Source organism: Octopus bimaculoides, chromosome 6, assembly GCF_046866305.1.
Source record: "Octopus bimaculoides isolate indiv1 chromosome 6, ASM4686630v1, whole genome shotgun sequence".
In the NCBI taxonomy this organism is placed as follows: domain Eukaryota; kingdom Metazoa; phylum Mollusca; class Cephalopoda; order Octopoda; family Octopodidae; genus Octopus; species Octopus bimaculoides.
Window position 1 is genome coordinate 74,341,568 of NC_142933.1, and position 19,004 is coordinate 74,360,571.

At 35.5% G+C, this 19,004-nt stretch overlaps 1 protein-coding gene across 6 annotated transcripts in view; it reads right to left on the reverse strand.

Annotated features, from left to right (window-relative positions):
* Positions 1–2,485: 2,485 nt before the first annotated feature.
* Positions 2,486–19,004, reverse strand: part of LOC106871164 (G patch domain-containing protein 3) — an 82,766-nt gene continuing 66,247 nt past the window's right edge. For 3 of the 6 annotated variants that reach the window (XM_089354099.1, XM_014917491.3, XM_014917489.3), the window contains 4 exons: positions 12,029–12,190; positions 10,008–11,042; positions 3,407–3,716; positions 2,486–2,709 (listed from right to left, as the gene is read on the reverse strand). In XM_089354099.1, coding sequence (XP_089210225.1) covers positions 2,541–2,709; positions 3,407–3,716; positions 10,008–11,042; positions 12,029–12,190 — 1,676 coding nt within the window. In that variant the 3' untranslated portion in view covers positions 2,486–2,540. Of the gene's footprint in view, positions 2,710–3,406; positions 3,717–10,007; positions 11,043–12,028; positions 12,191–15,287; positions 15,396–15,502; positions 15,616–19,004 lie in introns of those variants that run through there. The other 3 variants (XM_052968717.2, XM_052968716.2, XM_014917490.3) reach the window with 3 other exon arrangements.

Consider the following 19,004-nt stretch of genomic DNA (forward strand, 5'->3'; position numbering starts at 1 on the left):
AGCTTCTTCTCGACTATATTAGAAAGATAATCCTTTTTGTAACCTAGCTTTGTTGTGAAGTAAATCCATTTGATAAATGTTAAGATTTTTGTGCTTCATTTCATGCTAAAGGTTGGTATGGAGGTCGTGTAAATATAGTTCTGGAACACTAAAATTGAAAGGTCATGAGGTTGAATCTTTGTCCTTCTAGTGCAGTGGTCCTTGAAGGTTCATGTGACCCCCGGGGGGGGGGGGTCCATCTTAGATTTTTTTGTTAAAATTTATGTACAATAAACTGGTTATATTTCTAAAATACACCAAACATTTAAACAATTTTTTTAATAAAATTCCTAAACGTCCCTGGTTCGTTCCCCGGTTTCAGCATTCAGAGGTTGGCAACAAGATTTTCAAGTATTTTTATAGGCACAGGTGTGGCTGTGTGGTAAGAAGCTTGCTTCCCAACCACATAGTTCCTGGCCTTTTATAACGCACCAATATACTGATATACAAATTTATCTCCATTATGAAAACAATGAGCTTGCCAGCAAAATCCACCCTAATCAGCTCAGTGATTTAAACCAAATCAGTCACATAATCATCCATAATCTCTCTCTCTCTCACCATTCTGAAAACTGGAGAGTGAATTAATGTTTGTTTGCATATACAAAATCACATCGCAAGCCATACTCTGAGCAAATTGGGATTAACCCAGGCCAGCCAGCCAGCCAGCCAGCCAGCCAGCCAGCCAGCCAACTAGCCAGCCAACCAGCCAGCCAGCCGCATACCACAAAAGTGTGATCGTGAATTTTTTCACAAGACTCTTTGTTCATTTGAAAGTCAAATCTTCTCTGAAGTCCAGGAGGGATCAACTACACAAGAACCCAATGTTGTTTTCTGTAGTATTAAATAGGGGACAGATAAATGCTAGAAATAGCAGTCAAAAGGAAATGTATGAATGAAGTGCTGGTACCTTGAAAAAAGGGAAGGCAATTTTAGTCTGCTAGAAATAGCAGTCAAAATGAAATGTATGAATGAGGTGCTGGCACCACATAAAAATCCCCCATGCCTGTGCCACATAAGAAAGTAACTTTGCTGGCGCCAAGTAAAGAACACCTAGTCCACTCTGTAGAGTTGTTGGTGATAGGAAAGGCATCCAGCCGTAGGAACCATGCCAAAATAGATGACCTGAACCTAGTACAGCTCTCTGGTCTGCAAGCTTTGGTCAAACCATCCAACCCATGGCAGCATGGACAACAGACATTAAATGTTGATAATGATAATGATGATGTGTGACTCCCCAACCCATTTAAGAGGACTCTGACTCAAAAGAACTGACTCAGATGATGATGATCAATCTAGACTATGACAGCATGGGTGGGACGGTTCCACAGAAGCCTGATGCAGGCTTCTGTGACTGTTTTGGCAGGATTTTTATATATATATATACATATATATATATATATATATATTTATATATATATATAAACATACATACGTACGTATGTATAAATATATATATATATATATATATATATATATATATATATATATATATATATATATACAGGGTGCATAAGGTATTTCAGGACATATTTTGGTGGGGGTTATTGCTACATTTTTTGCTAACTGTATAATCTTTGTTTCAGAAAATAATAATAACAGACCCTCAGCTCACTCAAGAAATGAAGAGGCATGCTGTTATTGTGGTTATAAAGGTTATAAGGTTATAGCAATTTAGAAATATCTCAATTTTTCAATTTTTAAAAGTTGCCAGATCTTTCGTCTACAAAGTTTGTAAGGAGCTAGAGACTGAAAATGGAAACGTATCACCAGTATCAAAGTACAAAGAGCATTCTAAACACTCTGAAATCATCAGAACACTTGAATTTATCCAGATAGTTCAAAAGACCACTGGCTAGAGTATATAATAAGATTGTATTGAATCTGCTGGTATCCTCTACACCACACCATCACTCTTCTGTACTGCTGGCCATTTCTTTCTCTTCACTAAACTATTGATATGCAGCAAGTTAAAGATGTACAGGAAAGCATAGAAATAAAATAAGTAAGCATGTTCTGTTGGATGTGTATGAACAGTGTGCATGGAAGACAAGCCACAAGTGAGCTGAGAGAAAAATAGGTTAAAGAAAAGGCTGCATTGGTATGGACATCTGGTGTATATGAAGAATGATATTTGGGTGAATCAGGATCAAGCAATCCAAGTTGAAAGAGTTTAAGGAAAAAGAAATTATAAGAAGAAATGATGAAAGTTTATCTCAAGATATTTAGTCTCATAAAAGAAGTGACAGATGATTGCAACAAATAGTGTATCACTGACTTGGGACAGACCTGGTTAATTCAAGCCAGAATAAAACAATATTTCTGACTGAAAATGCATGGATGATGGTATTTCAGCTGAAAATGTGAATCTAAGTATTGTAGTGCATTTAATTTGGCATTCTATTGTTAATATTTAATAAAAGGAAAAAATTTTTAAATACTTTAATAGCGTACAAAAATATTTATTTCAATATAAAAATAATTATAATTAAATATTCAGATTATTTTCTTCTTTTAAGTTGATATGGTTCATTTCTTCTAAGTAGGGACTCTTCAGGATCTGTGATCGATGGATTATCATATATAGTTGAAATAAATGGAATATTACAGTCATGTTCTTCTTGTTTGCTCCTATACCATTGTTTTTTAGACAGTTGCGACTTACGAAACCTGAAAAAGAACAAAAACAAAATTGTGTAATAGGGAAAAATTACTAAAGATGCAGCATACACAAAGAACTTTCAGTTAACAATCAATAATTATATATGCTGAATAGTAAACAAGAAGTTTAGAAAATAATAAAGATTGCAAATTGATGCATTCTTCTTTAAATGATTTCATTTTACAGCATGATCCTGAAAAATATCTGCTGTGACCTTAAATAAAGCTGATGGAAGGAACTAAGATAGTAATGTGCTGAACTAAATAGATTACAGTACATTATGTCACTCCTCCAAGCTCAAATTCCACAGAAGCCAACGTTTAGTTTTCATATTTTGGGGATCAGCAAAATATGTACCAGCAATGCAGCAGAGTTGATGCAATTAATTTAACATTTCCCTAAAATACTAATTTTGTGACTTAAGTAAATTAAATTATTTACTCAATTTAATTATTAATTTGAGACCCAAACGTTGCCACTTTCTTAGCTACATTTGACATGTAATTTTGTTTTTTTTTCCAGCTTTGCCTTTAAATCTCTTCTTCCATCTACATTGTAACATGCACTGCTTCTACTCCACCATTCACAATCTCAACATGTCTTATTTCTATTCACTATTTAATTTGATCTGGATATGATTTCAGGAAAAAAAAACAAGAAACATATTTCTCAGAACCAGTGAAGGAGTGAAACTCTTTAACATACCCAATACCAGACTTGTTGTAGGGACTTTTCCCCAAATTCTCAAGGGCTTCTGCCATTCCAGAAGAAGTGGTTCCAAGTCCTTCACCTTCTTTCCAGCCAAGCTGTTCCATTATTTTACGTCCAAAACCTCTTGTATGTTTTTCAAATTTACCAATTTTTAAATCAACACTGTCTTTATAGCCTGTATCTTCAGAAAGTCTATTTTTCTGTCTCATGGCTATGAAGTCTCGTGCATCCATGTCCTCAGAGCCTGGTTCATAATAACCACGCATGTCAACATCCCAATCATCAGCAGTTTGTTCATCAAAATCTAAAATCAAATTGAATAAAAAATTTCAAAGATTTTGAAAATTATGACATAAGTATTTCATAAAATATATCCTGATAAATGCTTCTCTAAATAAATAAATAAAAACTTCTCTTATGCAATACTTGATGTGTTCTTTATCAGTAAACAACTAGATAGATGTACAGTTAATAAGTAAAATAAAATAGATGTGTATTTTAAATGATGAAAACAATGCCACAAAACAATGATATAAATACACAAATATGACCAAAGCTTTGTGATTGAATTTGGTAGGCGGAAGTTACTGCCGTGTGTGTATGTCTGTGTGTGTGCTTGTGCCTCTCTCCCACAGTGAGAGAGGGATATATACATAAATATATATACATATTTAATTATTTATATTCTCCCTCTCCCTCCTATCTGTCACAGACTTACTCTTTCTCACTCCTATGTTTTTTGTCTTTCTCTTGATGGTGGGCTGATATCTGAAACATTAAGGCAATTTCCCTTTCCATTAAAACTTTAATCTAATGTCATATTTGTTAAACATTGTCTCTCCTTTGTTGTCTTTTTTTATAGTTCATTGTATTCATACAATATACATACATCATCATCATCATCATCATCGTTTAACGTCCGCTTTCCATGCTAGCATGGGTTGGACGATTTGACTGAGGACTGGTGAAACCAGATGGCTACACCAGGCTCCAATCTGATTTGGCAGAGTTTCTACAGCTGGATTCCCTTCCTAATGCCAACCACTCCGAGAGTGTAGTGGGTGCTTTTACGTGCCACCGGCACGAAAGCCAGTCAGGCGGTACTGGCAACGACCACGCACAAAATGGTGTATTTGAGCGTGGCTGTTGCCAGTACTGCCCACACACCCTGTATGCATATATTTGTGTATGTGTGCATGACTGTAAATATACAGATATGTAGATATGCATGTGTGTTACTACATATTTATGTAAATAGCAGTTTAATGGAAAGAGAAGGTATCTTAACATTTCAGGCATCAGCCCTTCAGCAGAAGAAAGAGAAAAAGCATAGTGGGAGTGAGAAAGAAGAATAGTTGGTGAGAGAGAGAGAATATATATATATTGCATTTAGTGATCATGTTTTCATCATTTAAATTACATTACCTCACTTCTGTTTTTGCTACTTATTAACTATATATCTATCTTTTAAGTTGTTTACTTATACATGTAAGTATTATTCATTGTATATTAAATCATCATCAGTTTTTCCATGAATGAATCAATTCAGTCACTCATCACCCATATTCTTTTCTACTCAAGGCACAAAGACCAAAATTTTGGGGGAAAGGGGCCAGTCGATTACATCAACTCCAGTAACTGGTACTTAATTTATTGACTCCAAAAGGATGAAACGCAAAGTCAACTGCAGCGAAATTTGAACTCAGAATGTAAAGACAGACAAAATACCGCTAAGCATTTCGCCCAGCGTGCTAATGTTTCTGCCAGCTTGCTGCCTTTATCACCCATATCAAGTACCCATGACCGCACACACACACTAACACCTAATTCTACATATTCCTCTCCAAAGTCATTAACTCTCATTCCATGTTTTCCTTGCAGTCATCAAATTGCAGCTACTGAAAAGAAATATCAGCCACATCGATCTCACAAGACTAGAAGGACAACAGACATAATGGGCCAATACTGACAAACATAATGGGCCAATATTGACAGGCCAATACATAATGTAAAGAGCCAAAACATTTTAATTAATTAAAATTACACTGATAGGGAAGAGCTTAATTATTAATTCTAGACAAGTCAGGGGGAGACAACTTTGAAATCTAAATAAATATTGCACAGAGACATGCAACTGGATGCAAGTTAAAGCTTGGCAAGTCTGTTATGGCTCATTACATTAAGTAGTGACCTATCAGAAGGGGTTGTACCCATTACATATGTAGCCCGTCTAGTCTTGTAAGACCAATGTGACCGATATTTCTTTTCAACAGCTATAATTTGATCGCTGCAAGGAAAATATAGAAAGGGAGTGAATATCCATGGAGTAGACACTGAGGAATTAGTTGTTAGTGTGTGTTTGGTCATCGGTAGTCAATATGGGTGATGAGAGGTTGAGTTAATTCATTCATAGAAATCTACATGAAAACTGATGATAACATTTAATTATACAATACTCTATATATATATATAATTCAACTGACTCCAATGTTGTGCTACATTATCAATCAACCAACTTGTTTACTTATATATATATATATATATATATATATATATATGGGGTATTTAACTCAATCGGTCAGAGCATTGTGACGCGTAATCACGGAGATGTGAGTTTGAGTCCCACAGCTAACCACCTACACTTTTTTCTGCAAAATAGGGGTAGTTTATCCTGTTCAAGCTATATTATTAATATTATCCTGCATTTGAGAATTTAAAATCACTTCTTTAACTTTCTAAGACATCTCAAAGCTTCTAAAAGCAAACTTCATTTGTTTGTTTACATTTGTCGTAATTTGTATATATATATAAACAACTTAAAAGATAGATGAACAGTTAATAAGTAACAAAAAAGAAGTGAGAAGGTGCATTTTAAATGAAAACAATACCACTAAATGCAGTCATATATACGTAAACTCTCTCTATCTATCAATCTACTTCTCTTTCTCTCCCTCTCTCTCTCTGTCTCTTTCTCACCAACTATTCTTCTTTCTCACTTCCACTATGTTTTTTTCTCTTTCTTCTGCTGAAGGGCTGATACCTGAAATATTAAGATACTTTCTCTTTCTATTAAACTGTTATTTATATACGTTCAGTCCCACTGTGTGGCACCTTGGGCAAGTGTCTTCTACTATAGCCTTGGGCCGACCAAAGCCTTGTGAGTGGATCTGGTAGATTGAAACTGAAAGAAGCTCGTTGTATATATGTATACATATATATATGTTTGTGTGTCTGTGCTTCTCCACCCAACATCGCTTGACAACCAATGCTGGTGTGTTTACGTCCCCATAACCTAGGGGTTCGGCAAAAGAGACCGATAGAATAAGTACTAGGCTTATAAAAGAATAAGTCCTGGGGTCGATTTGCTCGACTAAAGGCGGTGCTCCAGCATGGCCACAGTCAAATGACTGAAACAAGTAAAAGAGTAAATACGTATGTAGTAACACACATTCATATTTACATATTTGTATAGTTACTGTCATGCACACACACACACACAGATATATGCATATAGTATGTGTGTGTGTGTGTTTTGAATAAATACAATGAACAATAAAAAAAAGACAACACAAGAGGAGCAAGGTTCAACAAATATGGTATTAGATTAAAGTTTTAATGGAAAAAGGACATCAGCCCTCCATCAGAAGAAAGAGAAAAATATAAAAAGAGTGAGACAGAGTAAAAATCAGTGAGAGAAATTATATATCGCATGGGAAGAAGCAGTTGGATGTGAGTTTAATCTTGGCAAATATAGTCACCAACTCCTTTCACACTTTTCAAGGAGAGTTAAAAGGTATTGTTTGCAAATCTGCCTACTTAGTTCTACACCATATTGGGAACTAATCAATACCTTCAGAATGGCACTTTTTTTCAGTTATATTCATAACTACAAGACATTCTAAAACTCCTATGTATAAATCAGAGTTACTGCCTCTAAACTGTTTATTAATAGCATACTAAAAAAGGCTTATAGGTTCCTATAGGAATGATACTGCATTTCGGCTAGGGTGTTGATGAAGTAAATCTAAATTCTTTGCCAGCAGCTTCAGCAGCGAACTACATTCACCTCCAGGCTTTAAAGGTTGTAGTTAATTCAATTGACTCCAATGTTGTGCTACATTATCAATCAACCAAGAATGTTCATAGAATTATTTACTATCCTTCAGTTGTTCTATATTTTCAGTGAGTTTTTACTTGGGTTTATCATGAAGTATTGCAATTCCCTTAAAGTTTATAATCAATATCATTATGGTCCTCTCTCTCTCTCTCTCTCTCTCTCTATCTCTCTCCCTCTCTCTCTCTCTATCTCTTTCCCTCTCTCTCTCTCTCTCTTTCTTTCTCTCCCTAAATTGATTTACATAGGTTAGCCAATGTTTGAACAATGTGCCCTTACTAAGCTGAGACCCTATTCAAATTCAAGAAGATGCTAAGTAATACCAATAAATTTGGGATGCCCTTTGCCATACAAAGAATAAAATATGGCCTTCAAGCTATTGCCCTTTGAGCTAAAAGGCTCCACTTTATTCTATGCCCAATTCTCATTAATTGCGCAAATGTGTATAGTCATATTTCCTACATTAACTGACGAAGACCTTTCATATCTAACTGCTTTCTCAACTCACTGTAATTCTACACTACCTCAACCTATGTATTTAAAAAAGCCTAATGAGTATCTGCAATTTTTTTCTTCTTATCATAGTTTTTCTTTTCCTCTTGATTTCATTCCAAATTTCTTCAATATTATATAATGAGAGATAGAACATCAAACATTCCTAAGAACATCTAGTCCTGAACTCTTCGGGGTTTAGGATAAAGAGAAGAAACTGAGAGTAGGGTCCACATTTCCAAGCTTTCAGTATTCATATGCATAAACTGAGTCATTGTCATGAATTATACATCCACCCTTAGTATTTTTATTGCTCAACAAAACCACTGAGTTTAGTATACTGCCTTCTTTAACAAATAAATGCAATGTAAGTTATTTTGAGTTTAGCTAAGAGCTTCTCTGTCACCTTACTGGCACGTTCACAAAACATTCGAGCAAGGTCATTGCCAGTGCCGCTGGACTAACTCCTGTGCAGGTGGCACGTAAAAAACACCATTTGAGCATGGCCGTTGCCAGTACCACCAGACTGGCCCTCGTGCCGGTGGGCACATAAAAGCACCCACTACACTCTCAGAGTGGTTGGCGTTAGGAAGGGCATCCAACTGTGGAAAGTCTGCCAGGCCAGATCAGAGCCTGGAGCAGCCATCTGGTTCGCCAGTCCTCAGTCAAATCATCCAACCCATGCTAGCATGGAAAGTGGACGTTAAACAATGATGATGATGATGAATAAAATACAGAGAGATAGATGTAATAAAGTTTTTTTTTTTTTTACCAGGCTTACGAATATATAGTGTATTTATCATATTAAAGCATGATAACTAAATGCTAAAATTAGATTTACAATCAATATATATATATATATGAGTTATAACATAATTATGAAGATTGTGTGGTGTCAATGAACAAAGTATGCTACTCTACATACTTCTATTTATCTAATGGTAAAATAGATAGTAAATCCATTCCATAATAGAACAGGTAATAAACATCAAGTCATAAAAATGTCTACTCTAATAGTATATGCATTTTTTTTTTTTTGCATAGCTATGCAGGTGTTTAAAGTCAGTGATGCAGATCCTTATTATTCTTATTATTAAAATTATATATTTTTGCTTTAAGGTGGTAAGCTGGCAAAACTGTTAGCACGTCAGGTAAAATGCTTAGTGACATTTCATTCATCTTTACATTCTAAGTTCAAAATCTGCCAAGGTTGACTTTGCCTTTCATCCTTTCAAGGTCAATAAAATAAGTACTTGTTCAACACTGGAGTCAATGTAATTGATTTATCCCCTCCTCCGAACTTGCTGGTCTTGTGCCAAAATTTGAAATTATTAAAGCAGTGAGCTGGCAGAATTGTTAGCATGTCAGGCAAAATGCTTTACTCTTTACTCTTTTACTTGTTTCAGCCATTTGACTGCGGCCATGCTGGGGCACCGCCTTTAGTCGAGCAGATCGACCCCAGGACTTATTCTTTAGAAGCCTAGTACTTATTCTATCGCTCTTTTTGCCGAACCGCTAAGTTACGATGTTGGGGGGACAAACACAGACACACAAACATACACACACACATACATATATATATATACATAAACATATATACGACAGGCTTCTTTCAGTTTCCGTCTACCAAATCCACTCACAAGGCTTTGGTCGGCCCGAGGCTATAGTAGAAGACACTTGCCCAAGGTGCCACACAGTGGGACTGAACCCAGAACCATGTGGTTGGTAAGCAAGCTAACTTTGCCTTCCATCCTTTTGGGGTCGATAAATTAAGTACCAGTGGAACACTGGGTCAATGTAATTGACTAGCCCTCTCCCACAAAGATTTCAGGCCTTGTGCCTTTAGTAGAAAGGATTATCATTATTATTATTATTATTATTATTATTATATATAGTATTTTCTAAACAAGTTGAATAACTGGGGAAGAAAAAAGAAGTAAACTTATATTTATATTGCAAGGAAAATATGAAATAAAATCTTGCCCTTACCACCTTCCTCTTGTTGCCAATACTGAGCATCAGTGTAAAAGACCAAACCACTACCACCTTTCTCCCATTTCAGTTCAATATTGTCTTCAAACAATCGTTCTTTGTTTCGTTCTTGGCCACTTGGATCATCATGCAATGCTTCATGGCGTTCCCACTCTTCACAATAATCAGCATCTTCTTCAGAATAATCAGAACCACGATCAAACTCAATCATTTTTTCTTCAATATTCAAAGCCATTTTTCTCTTCATTTCAGCAATATTTTGTTTTCTCCTGGCTTTTTCCTCCATTTTCAATCGCCTTTTTTCTGAAACATCAGTTTTTTGCGATATTTTAACATCATTTTTCTCTAATTTATCACAAACTGTCCTATCATTTGAGTGTGGAGGGTGGATCTGAATTTTATGAGAGCTATGAGGGTTTGCACCAAAATGAAGGTTCTCAGAGGTAGTGAAAGAAATGTCAGTACCATTTTCTCTGCTTTCATTATTAGCAGACAAACTTAAATGACAGCTGGTGCTAGCATCAATATTTGCATCAGTTCTTAGACTATCATTAGAACTTCTACTACTATCATCATCAACAGTAGTAGTAGTAGTAGCTGTTGTTGTTGTTGTTGTTGTTTTTAGATTAGTTTCATCTGTATTTTCTTTTTGTCCTTTACTAAATTGATTTTTAATAGGATTTAATTTCCTTTTGGAAAGATTTTTCTGAAAACTTTCATTTCTTGAGCCCGTGTCAAGAGTGTTACCAGAACTAGGAAGACACTGTACATCATAATCACATGGAACACGTCCATATATGTTGCTATAAGTTACTTTAGGAAATTCAAGTTGCAATTTACTGATAATCCTTGGTGGTAATTTGCATTGATTGATTAATTCTAAGAAAACATAAGTTGGAGTGCCTACATTTCCTTTTGGCATAACAGTAGGTGCATGGAGTTCAGGGAGATTTTCAAGGTCAGTCTTTGTAAATACTTCACGATCTTCAGGAATTTGAGCTTGTTCCTCTCTGGTTTTGTACGGAATCTTGTCTGAAAATACCAAAAGAATAAGTCTTTGTATGAGACAAGGATCCAAAGTTTAGAAGGAAAGATATTACATTCAATTTTCATAGATTCTTAATGATAAAGAACTCTTTATTCAGTTAAAATTAGTTTTATCTGTACTTTCATTTTGTATTTTATTAATTCACCTTTCATCCTGCCACATGAGGGTAATAAATAATTTTCAAAACATTCAAACACAATGGAGACATTATATGACAATCTCAAGGTCTTCTATGTGGGTCAACATGATAAGGAGCTAGGGAGAACATTAAAAAAACTCTACTACACATACACACATATATCACATTTTAAGGTTAGATACTCTCACTATGCATATATCATGCATTTTTACAGATCATGAGAGAACATCCACAGTCATTAAATCTTGACTACAAACACAGTCAAATTTCTTTTAGTTGCTCTATTTTCAGGACATCAATTGAACTTGATCAATCTCTGGATGAGTGAATTGAGACAACATCAAAAGAGTTAAGTAGCCATATCAGAAATATAAAGAAAAACCTTCATGAGTTAGCTATTGAATACTTTATTTCATCATTTGCCCAAGTAGCATATTAATTTTATACAGAGCAGTGGATACGTCTGTTTAATAGTGTGCCGTAATAAATATAATAGTATTTCATTTTCTCCTTCTCAGTTCTAAATTCAAATCTTACCAGAATTCACTTTCTCATTAATGTACTGATGTCAGGTAAATTATCTACACTGCTTCTCCTATAGAAATTGGTTTCATATCTATGTACACAACCAATATTCTAATTCTATATCTTTATCAAAATAGAAAGCTGATAGTTAAACAATACGTAATGTAATTGCAATTTTTATTCAACGTAAATCAACTATTTATTTTTCAAGCTAACACTAATGCAATCTTTTTCTAACGTATTAAGATCTATGCCTCTAATACCAAGGTACTTTCATTCCACTTGCCTCGTAGTTTCTAATCTTACCTTGAGATTGACAGGAGAAACGTATTTTTCTGATATGACACTGTGACTTCATTGATTCGCCTTTTTCATTAATCCAATGACGTTCATTATAGTCAAAAAGGTCCTCAAATCTTACTTCAGGAACACGAATTACACAGCAGCATGAGGAAAGAGATTTATTGTCTAAAAACAAAACAAGAAAAGGTTTTTCAAACAAAACATTGCTTAAGCATAACAGTCTCTGTATATTTGCTTCATAAATCTATTTATAGCTGGTCATAAATAGAAATAAGGATACTCTAAACAAGGCCATGATTATCAAGGAAGAGAAGGATATATTTAAATGCTAATTTGTCATAAGACAAGATAATCATGAATTATTATAAGGATTCAGGCATATGTAGAAGAAATATTCATAGGGATAACATTGTATTGTTGTTGGCACTCCGTTGGCTTACGGCATCGAGGGTTCCAGTTGATCCAATCAACAGAACAGCCTGCTCGTGAAATTAATGTGCAAGTGGCTGAGCACTCCACAGACACGTGTACCCTAAACGTAGTTCTTGGGGATATTCAACGTGACACAGTGTGACAAGGCTGACCCTTTGAATTACAGGCACAACAGAAACAGGAAGTAAGAGTGAGAGAAAGTTGTGGTGAAAGAGTACAGCAGGGTTCGCCACCATCCCCTGCTGGAGCCTCGTGGAGCTTTTAGGTGTTTTTGCTCAATAAACACTCACAACGCCTGGTCTGGGAATCGAAACAGCGATCATATGACTGCGAGTCTGCTGCTCTAACCATTGGGCCATTGCGCCTCCACATAGGGATAATAACAATGATAACATATTTTTTCCTTTTACTTCCTACACACCAACAGAATATAGATCTCTTCTGATTCTATTGGAAGAATAAAGTAATAATGATTACACAATACATGGTTTGTAGGTACAGCTTATCATTCAAACAACACCAACACTTTTGAAATGAAATAGCTATTTGGATCATGCTTGGAATACATAGAGAGTAAAGTCTTTTCAAGGCAGGAAGGACTGCTGAGACATAAGATGTAGCCCCATGTTTTATAGGATATATATTAATAGCTATTGAAGTAAAGTTGAGGTAAAGACATATAAAAGCTCCCTTTTAATTTTTGTTACATCTGAAGAGGCAAAGTATACTCAATCAGATCATTCTCAGATGAGGAACTTAATGAAAATAAATTTATATCCATGTGTATTTAATCCACCTGTGAAATTAGTTCCATGAAGGCACTTGTCAGCAGCTTGGAAGAGTTATCAAACCAATTGGTTTCACTGTTATTTAACAACTCAACAAGATTTACTGACATCTCCCTCCTGAAGTACCAATGAAGGCTACTTAAAAAATGGAACAAATATGTAAGTACAAATTCATTTACATATTGTTACAAGTTTGATAGTTGCAAACTATCAAATAAAACCTTCATAGGCAAAATTTCACAGCGGGTCTAAATAAAGTTATGAGTTCATATATTTTATTTAATGTCAATGTAGCTTGTTAAGAGAGAAAGACAAGCTCCAGTAAGCTGACTTGCTGGAGGTACACTAATGAAAAAAAATCTTAGTGGAAACAGGTAGAACCATGTATGAAGCTTTATAAGTATTAAGAGCAAAGTTTTGATTAAATCAGATTGCAAAGTAACAAATTTGAGAAGTCATGTAAGTATTATCATTGAGAAGAAATAAGGAAAGCAATATTGACTAAAGAGAATGGGAATAAAACTGTAATGAGTAAATTTTGATTAGGACTAAGAGAGCTGGCTGTATGCTATAACAAAGCATCTTTAACTTTTTTCAACAATACTTTTGCAGTAGTGTGTATGGTTGTAACTAGATATAAGTATGCTGGTGCTGATTCTTATGTGATTCAGACAATAAATTTTCTTCTAAATCAAAGTAGCAGTGAAGAAAGGATATTATAATGATACATTTCCATACAAACATATGAAACCAAAATTTAATCAGCAATAAAATAATAGATTCCAAGGAAACTAGATATGTTCTGCATCAGCAATAAAATTCAACAATTTGTGTAATGCACTAACATGGTTGTGCAGTTAAGAAGTTTGTATCCTAACCATGTAATTTCCTGTTCAGCCCTACTGTGTAGCAGTTGAAGCAAGTTTCTTCTATTATAGTCCCAGACCAGCCAAAGTATTACGAGTTGAGTTGGCAGATGGAAGCTGGAAGAAACTCCATTAAAAAATATGTGAATTGTGTACATCTTTTCCCTTGTATTTCCTTAATTTCAAATCCCCCAAAAATATAATGAAGAAATGATTATTTCCTTTCTAATAAGTCTGCAAGGGGAAGATGTGTATACATGTGTGTGGAAATGGTATGTGTGTATGTGTATGAGTAACCTTGTCTTGACATCACAGTGTTGTAAACAAGTATCACTGTCATAGAAGCAGTGTCATTTGTTTCTAGTTGTCTGCAAGATATATCTGACCATGAGTAAATATTACTTTGCTTGGGAAAAGGTCGAGGTTGCTGACAGGAAAGGCATCTGGCAGAAGAAAATCTATTATCACAGATTCTGTCCAGCCTATGAAAGCATAGAAAAGTAAACATTAAAACAATACTGACGATGATGAGTGTAATATGTTTTATGCCATGAAGAAGAAGTATAATGTCTTGGACAGAGAGAGAAAGAGAGAGAGGTCTTATCTCTAAGCTGCAAAAATGTGAATGGTCAACTGTTAATCAGCTGATTTTTTTCTAAGTTGTAAGTTAAAAACATAAACAAAATAAAAGTGATCTTAAATTTTAACATCTGTATCCTAACTTTCATCCATTTTATTAGTCTTATGATTATCAGTCTATATTAGTCATTTTTGTTGGTGGAAATTATTGATAAATGAAGAAGCAGAGGCATGAAATTAGAAACTCTTAGTCTGAAATCTTGCTGTTTGGGCTCTAATTAATTTCATATTTCTAGTTCATTTTCGACTATTATACTTGGTACTAATTAGTGTCATTCTTTTATTAGTTTTGAAAAATCATTTTTTAATGTGTATGAACAGTAGAATTTTTTTTTCTTTTTCTGCTCACAAATATTTGATATCTGTTTACTTGTGTGTTTATATTCTGTAGGAGCAATCTTTTGTCTTAAATACATGTATTTGCAGGACTGAAAGTGAAACTAATCAATCTGGGAAAATACACAAAAATAGACTTGCATATACTGAGTGAATGGAACGATACTTAAAAGTCATTTATTAAATCATTTATTTACTAACCCATTAGTTTTTTTTTTTATATTTATTTATTAAAATATTTAATTATTTTAATAGTAACGCTGTTGTTTCAACTTTAAAGACAAAGCTGTTGAAGTATCTTCAAAAGACCTACAAATAAAATAATAACTGTACTGTTACAATTCTATAAACACATTACAAATTGGTTATGTGAAGAACAATTTTAATAGGAAGAATTACCAGAAAAATATACTAACCCCTAAACAACAATAATAATAATAATCCTTTCTACTTTAGGCACAATGCATGAAATTTTGTGGTAGAGGCTAATCAATTACATTGACCCCAGTGCTAAATTGGTACTTATTTGATCAACCCTGAAAGGATAAAAGGCAAAATCAACCTAAGCATAATTTGAACTCAGAATGTAAAGATGAACAAAATGTCACTTGGTATTTTTCCCAGTGTGCTTACAATTCTGAGAGCTCTTCACCTTAATAATCCTTTCTGCTATAGGCACAAGGCCTGAAAGTATGGAGGAAGAGGTTAGTCGATTACATCAACCACAGTGCATAACTGGTGTTTATTTCATTGACCCTGAGAGGATGAAAGGCAAAGTCAACCTTGGCAGAATTTGAACTCAAAATGTATGGATGGTCAAAATGTTACCCAGAGTGCTAATGATTCTGCCAGCTCATTGCCTAAATAATAATAATAGTTTCAAATTTTGCCATGAGGACAGCAATTTTGGGGGAGAGGATAAGTCAATTACATTGACCCCAGTACTCAACTGGTACTTATTTTATTGACCCCCAAAAGGATGAAAGGCAGTCAACCTCAGCAGAATTTGAACTCAGAACATAAAGATGGACTAAATGCTGTTAAGCATTTTGCCTGGCATACAAACAATTCTGCCAGTTCACCACCCTAACAATATTTGGAAAAAAAAAACACAAGAACAAAAATAATGATGATAATAATAATAATAATAAAATTGGAAACATTCCTAAGAAATTACAAAAATAAACCTGAAAATATTTAACCAAAGAGAATATCAAATTACTATATTTCCATTTAATGACACATAATAAGTGACATTTTTAAGCAATTTGTATATTTGTTCCACTTACTTGGGAAACCAAGTGACAGTCTTTTATTTTAGGTTCATATATTTGCAAGACTAAAAATGAAGCTAAACAATCAATAACACTGTGTAGCATTTTTTTTTATTATCATTTCATGTTATTTCCTATTTGCTTCTATCTAGAGTGGAGGTGCAATGGCCCAGTGGTTAGGGCAGCGGACTCGCGGTTTCGATTCCCAGACCAGGCGTTGTGAGTGTTTATTGAGCGAAAACACCTAAAGCTCCACGTGGCTCCGGCAGGGGGTGGTGGCGAACCCTGCTATACTCTTTCACCACAACTTTCTCTCACTCTATATCTTCCTCTTTCTCTTGTACCTATATTTCAAAGGGCCAGCCTTGTCACGCTGAATCTACCCCCGAGAACTACGTTAAGGGTACATGTGTCTGTGGAGTGCTCGGCCACTTGCACATTAATTTCATAAGCAGGCTGTTCCATTGATCGGATCAACTGGAGCCCTCGTCATCGTAACCAACGGAGTGCCAACAATGCTTCTATCTAGAAATCAAAAGAAATGATTATTATTCCCTTCAAACTTTGTCTTTGTGACCGGGACATCAATGTTTTGAAACTAACCAATTTTCTATTACATTCCAGACAGACTCAGCACTGAGTTGCTGAAGCAGAATTTTCTAGAGCTTTCTAGAAGTTTCAAGAACTTTCTAAAAGTTTCAAGAATTTCTACAATGTTCTGGCAACCTTGTTGGCACTCCGTCACTTACGACGTCGAGGATTCCAGTTGATCCGATCAACGGAACAGCCTGCTCGTGAAATTAACGTGCAAGTGGCTGAGCACTCCACAGACACATATACCCTTAACGTAGTTCTCAGGGGATATTCAGTGTGACACAGTGTGACAAGACTGACCCTTTGAATTACAGGCACAACAGAAACAGGAAGTAAGAGTGAGAGAAAGTTGTGGTGGAAGAGTACAGCCGAGTTCGCCACCATCCCCTGCCGGAGCCTCGTGGAGCTTTAGGTGTTTTTGCTCAATAAACACTCACAACGCCCGGTCTGGGAATCGAAACCGTGTTCCTATGACAGCGAGTCCGCTGCCCTAACCACTGGTCCATTGCGCCTCCACTCTGGCAACCTAGATGCCAATATAAATGCAGGGATTGTAAGCTCAAGAGTTCAGTCTACTTCTAGCTGTCCAAGTGGAGACATGATTGAGGAAAGCAAAGTTTGAAGGAAATATTTGCCATTTTCGTACTTTCTAGTGGGTAAGCAAATAGGAAATAGCAGCAGCTACCCAAGGACAAAAATCGTGTTACACAGTGTAATTTGTGTTAGAGACATATTATCTGCAGGACTAAAAAATAAAACTAAGAAACTTAGGGAAAATACAAAGTTAGAGTTGGTGGCAATCCTTAGGAGAAAGTATCTCATGTGTCAAATGAAAAACCACATGTTTTATCCATGTGTTCAGCAATTTCCAGAAATTTTTTTTTATTTCTTTAATATATTTTTCATGTGTTGGTGAGGCTGACATTGTCTTTGGTTTACACAAGATAGCTGAACAGTCAAACAAGCAATCAAACACACATTCACTCACACAAATGTGCATATACATCATTTTTTTATGCTTTTACAAATCACTTTTGCTTATGTATATGTGTTTATGTATAGGGATATATGTGTGTGTGTGTGTGTGTGTGTGTGTGTGTGTGTGTGTGTGTGTGTGTGTGTGTGTGTGTGTGTATATATATATATATATATATATATGCAGGCATCCCCAATTTTATGGCTATCTCAGGTTACAGGATTTCATGCTTACGGAAATTGTTAAGTATGACCATTAATTTTGGATGTGGTCTGAAATTTCACCCTTACAGAAACTCGGATTGCCAGTTATAAATTGTTAATAAATTAAAACTACACTTTCTTCTACGCTCAATTGCCACACACATTTTAGTTAAAAATCAAAGTATATATTTAACGATTTGAAAAATTATCATCACATTACACACATGTATATATAATGTACATAATGTGACTATGTATGTATGTATGTATATATATATATATATATATATATATATAGCGCTAACAGCACCGTCCGAGCGTGATCATTGCCAGAGCAGCTGTCAGGCTTTCGTGCCAATGGCACGTAAATAGCACCATTTGAGCAAGATCATTACCAGCGTCGCCTTACTGGCACTTGTACCGGCACGTGAAAAAACATTCGAGCAAGGTCGTTGCCAGTGCCGCTGGACTGGCTCCAGTGCAGGTAGCACGTAAAAAACACCATTTTGAGCGTGGCCGTTGCCAGTACCGCCTAACTGGCCCTCGTGTCGGTGGCACATAAAAGCACCCACTACACTCTCTGAGTGGTTGGCATTAGGAAGTGCATCCAGCTGTAGAAACTCTGCCAGATCAGATTGGAGCCTGGTGCAGCCATCTGGTTCGCCAGTCCTCAGTCAAATCGTCCAACCCATGCTAGCGTGGAATTACAGAACAAGTATTTCCAGTTTTGATATAACATCTCCGAAGGATCGCCAAATGATGTGTGTGTATCTATGTATGTATGCGTAAGCATATGTGTGTGTGAGAGAGAGAGAGAGAGAGAGAGAGGGAGAGAGGGGGAGAAAGAGGGAGAGAGGGGGGAAAGAGGGAG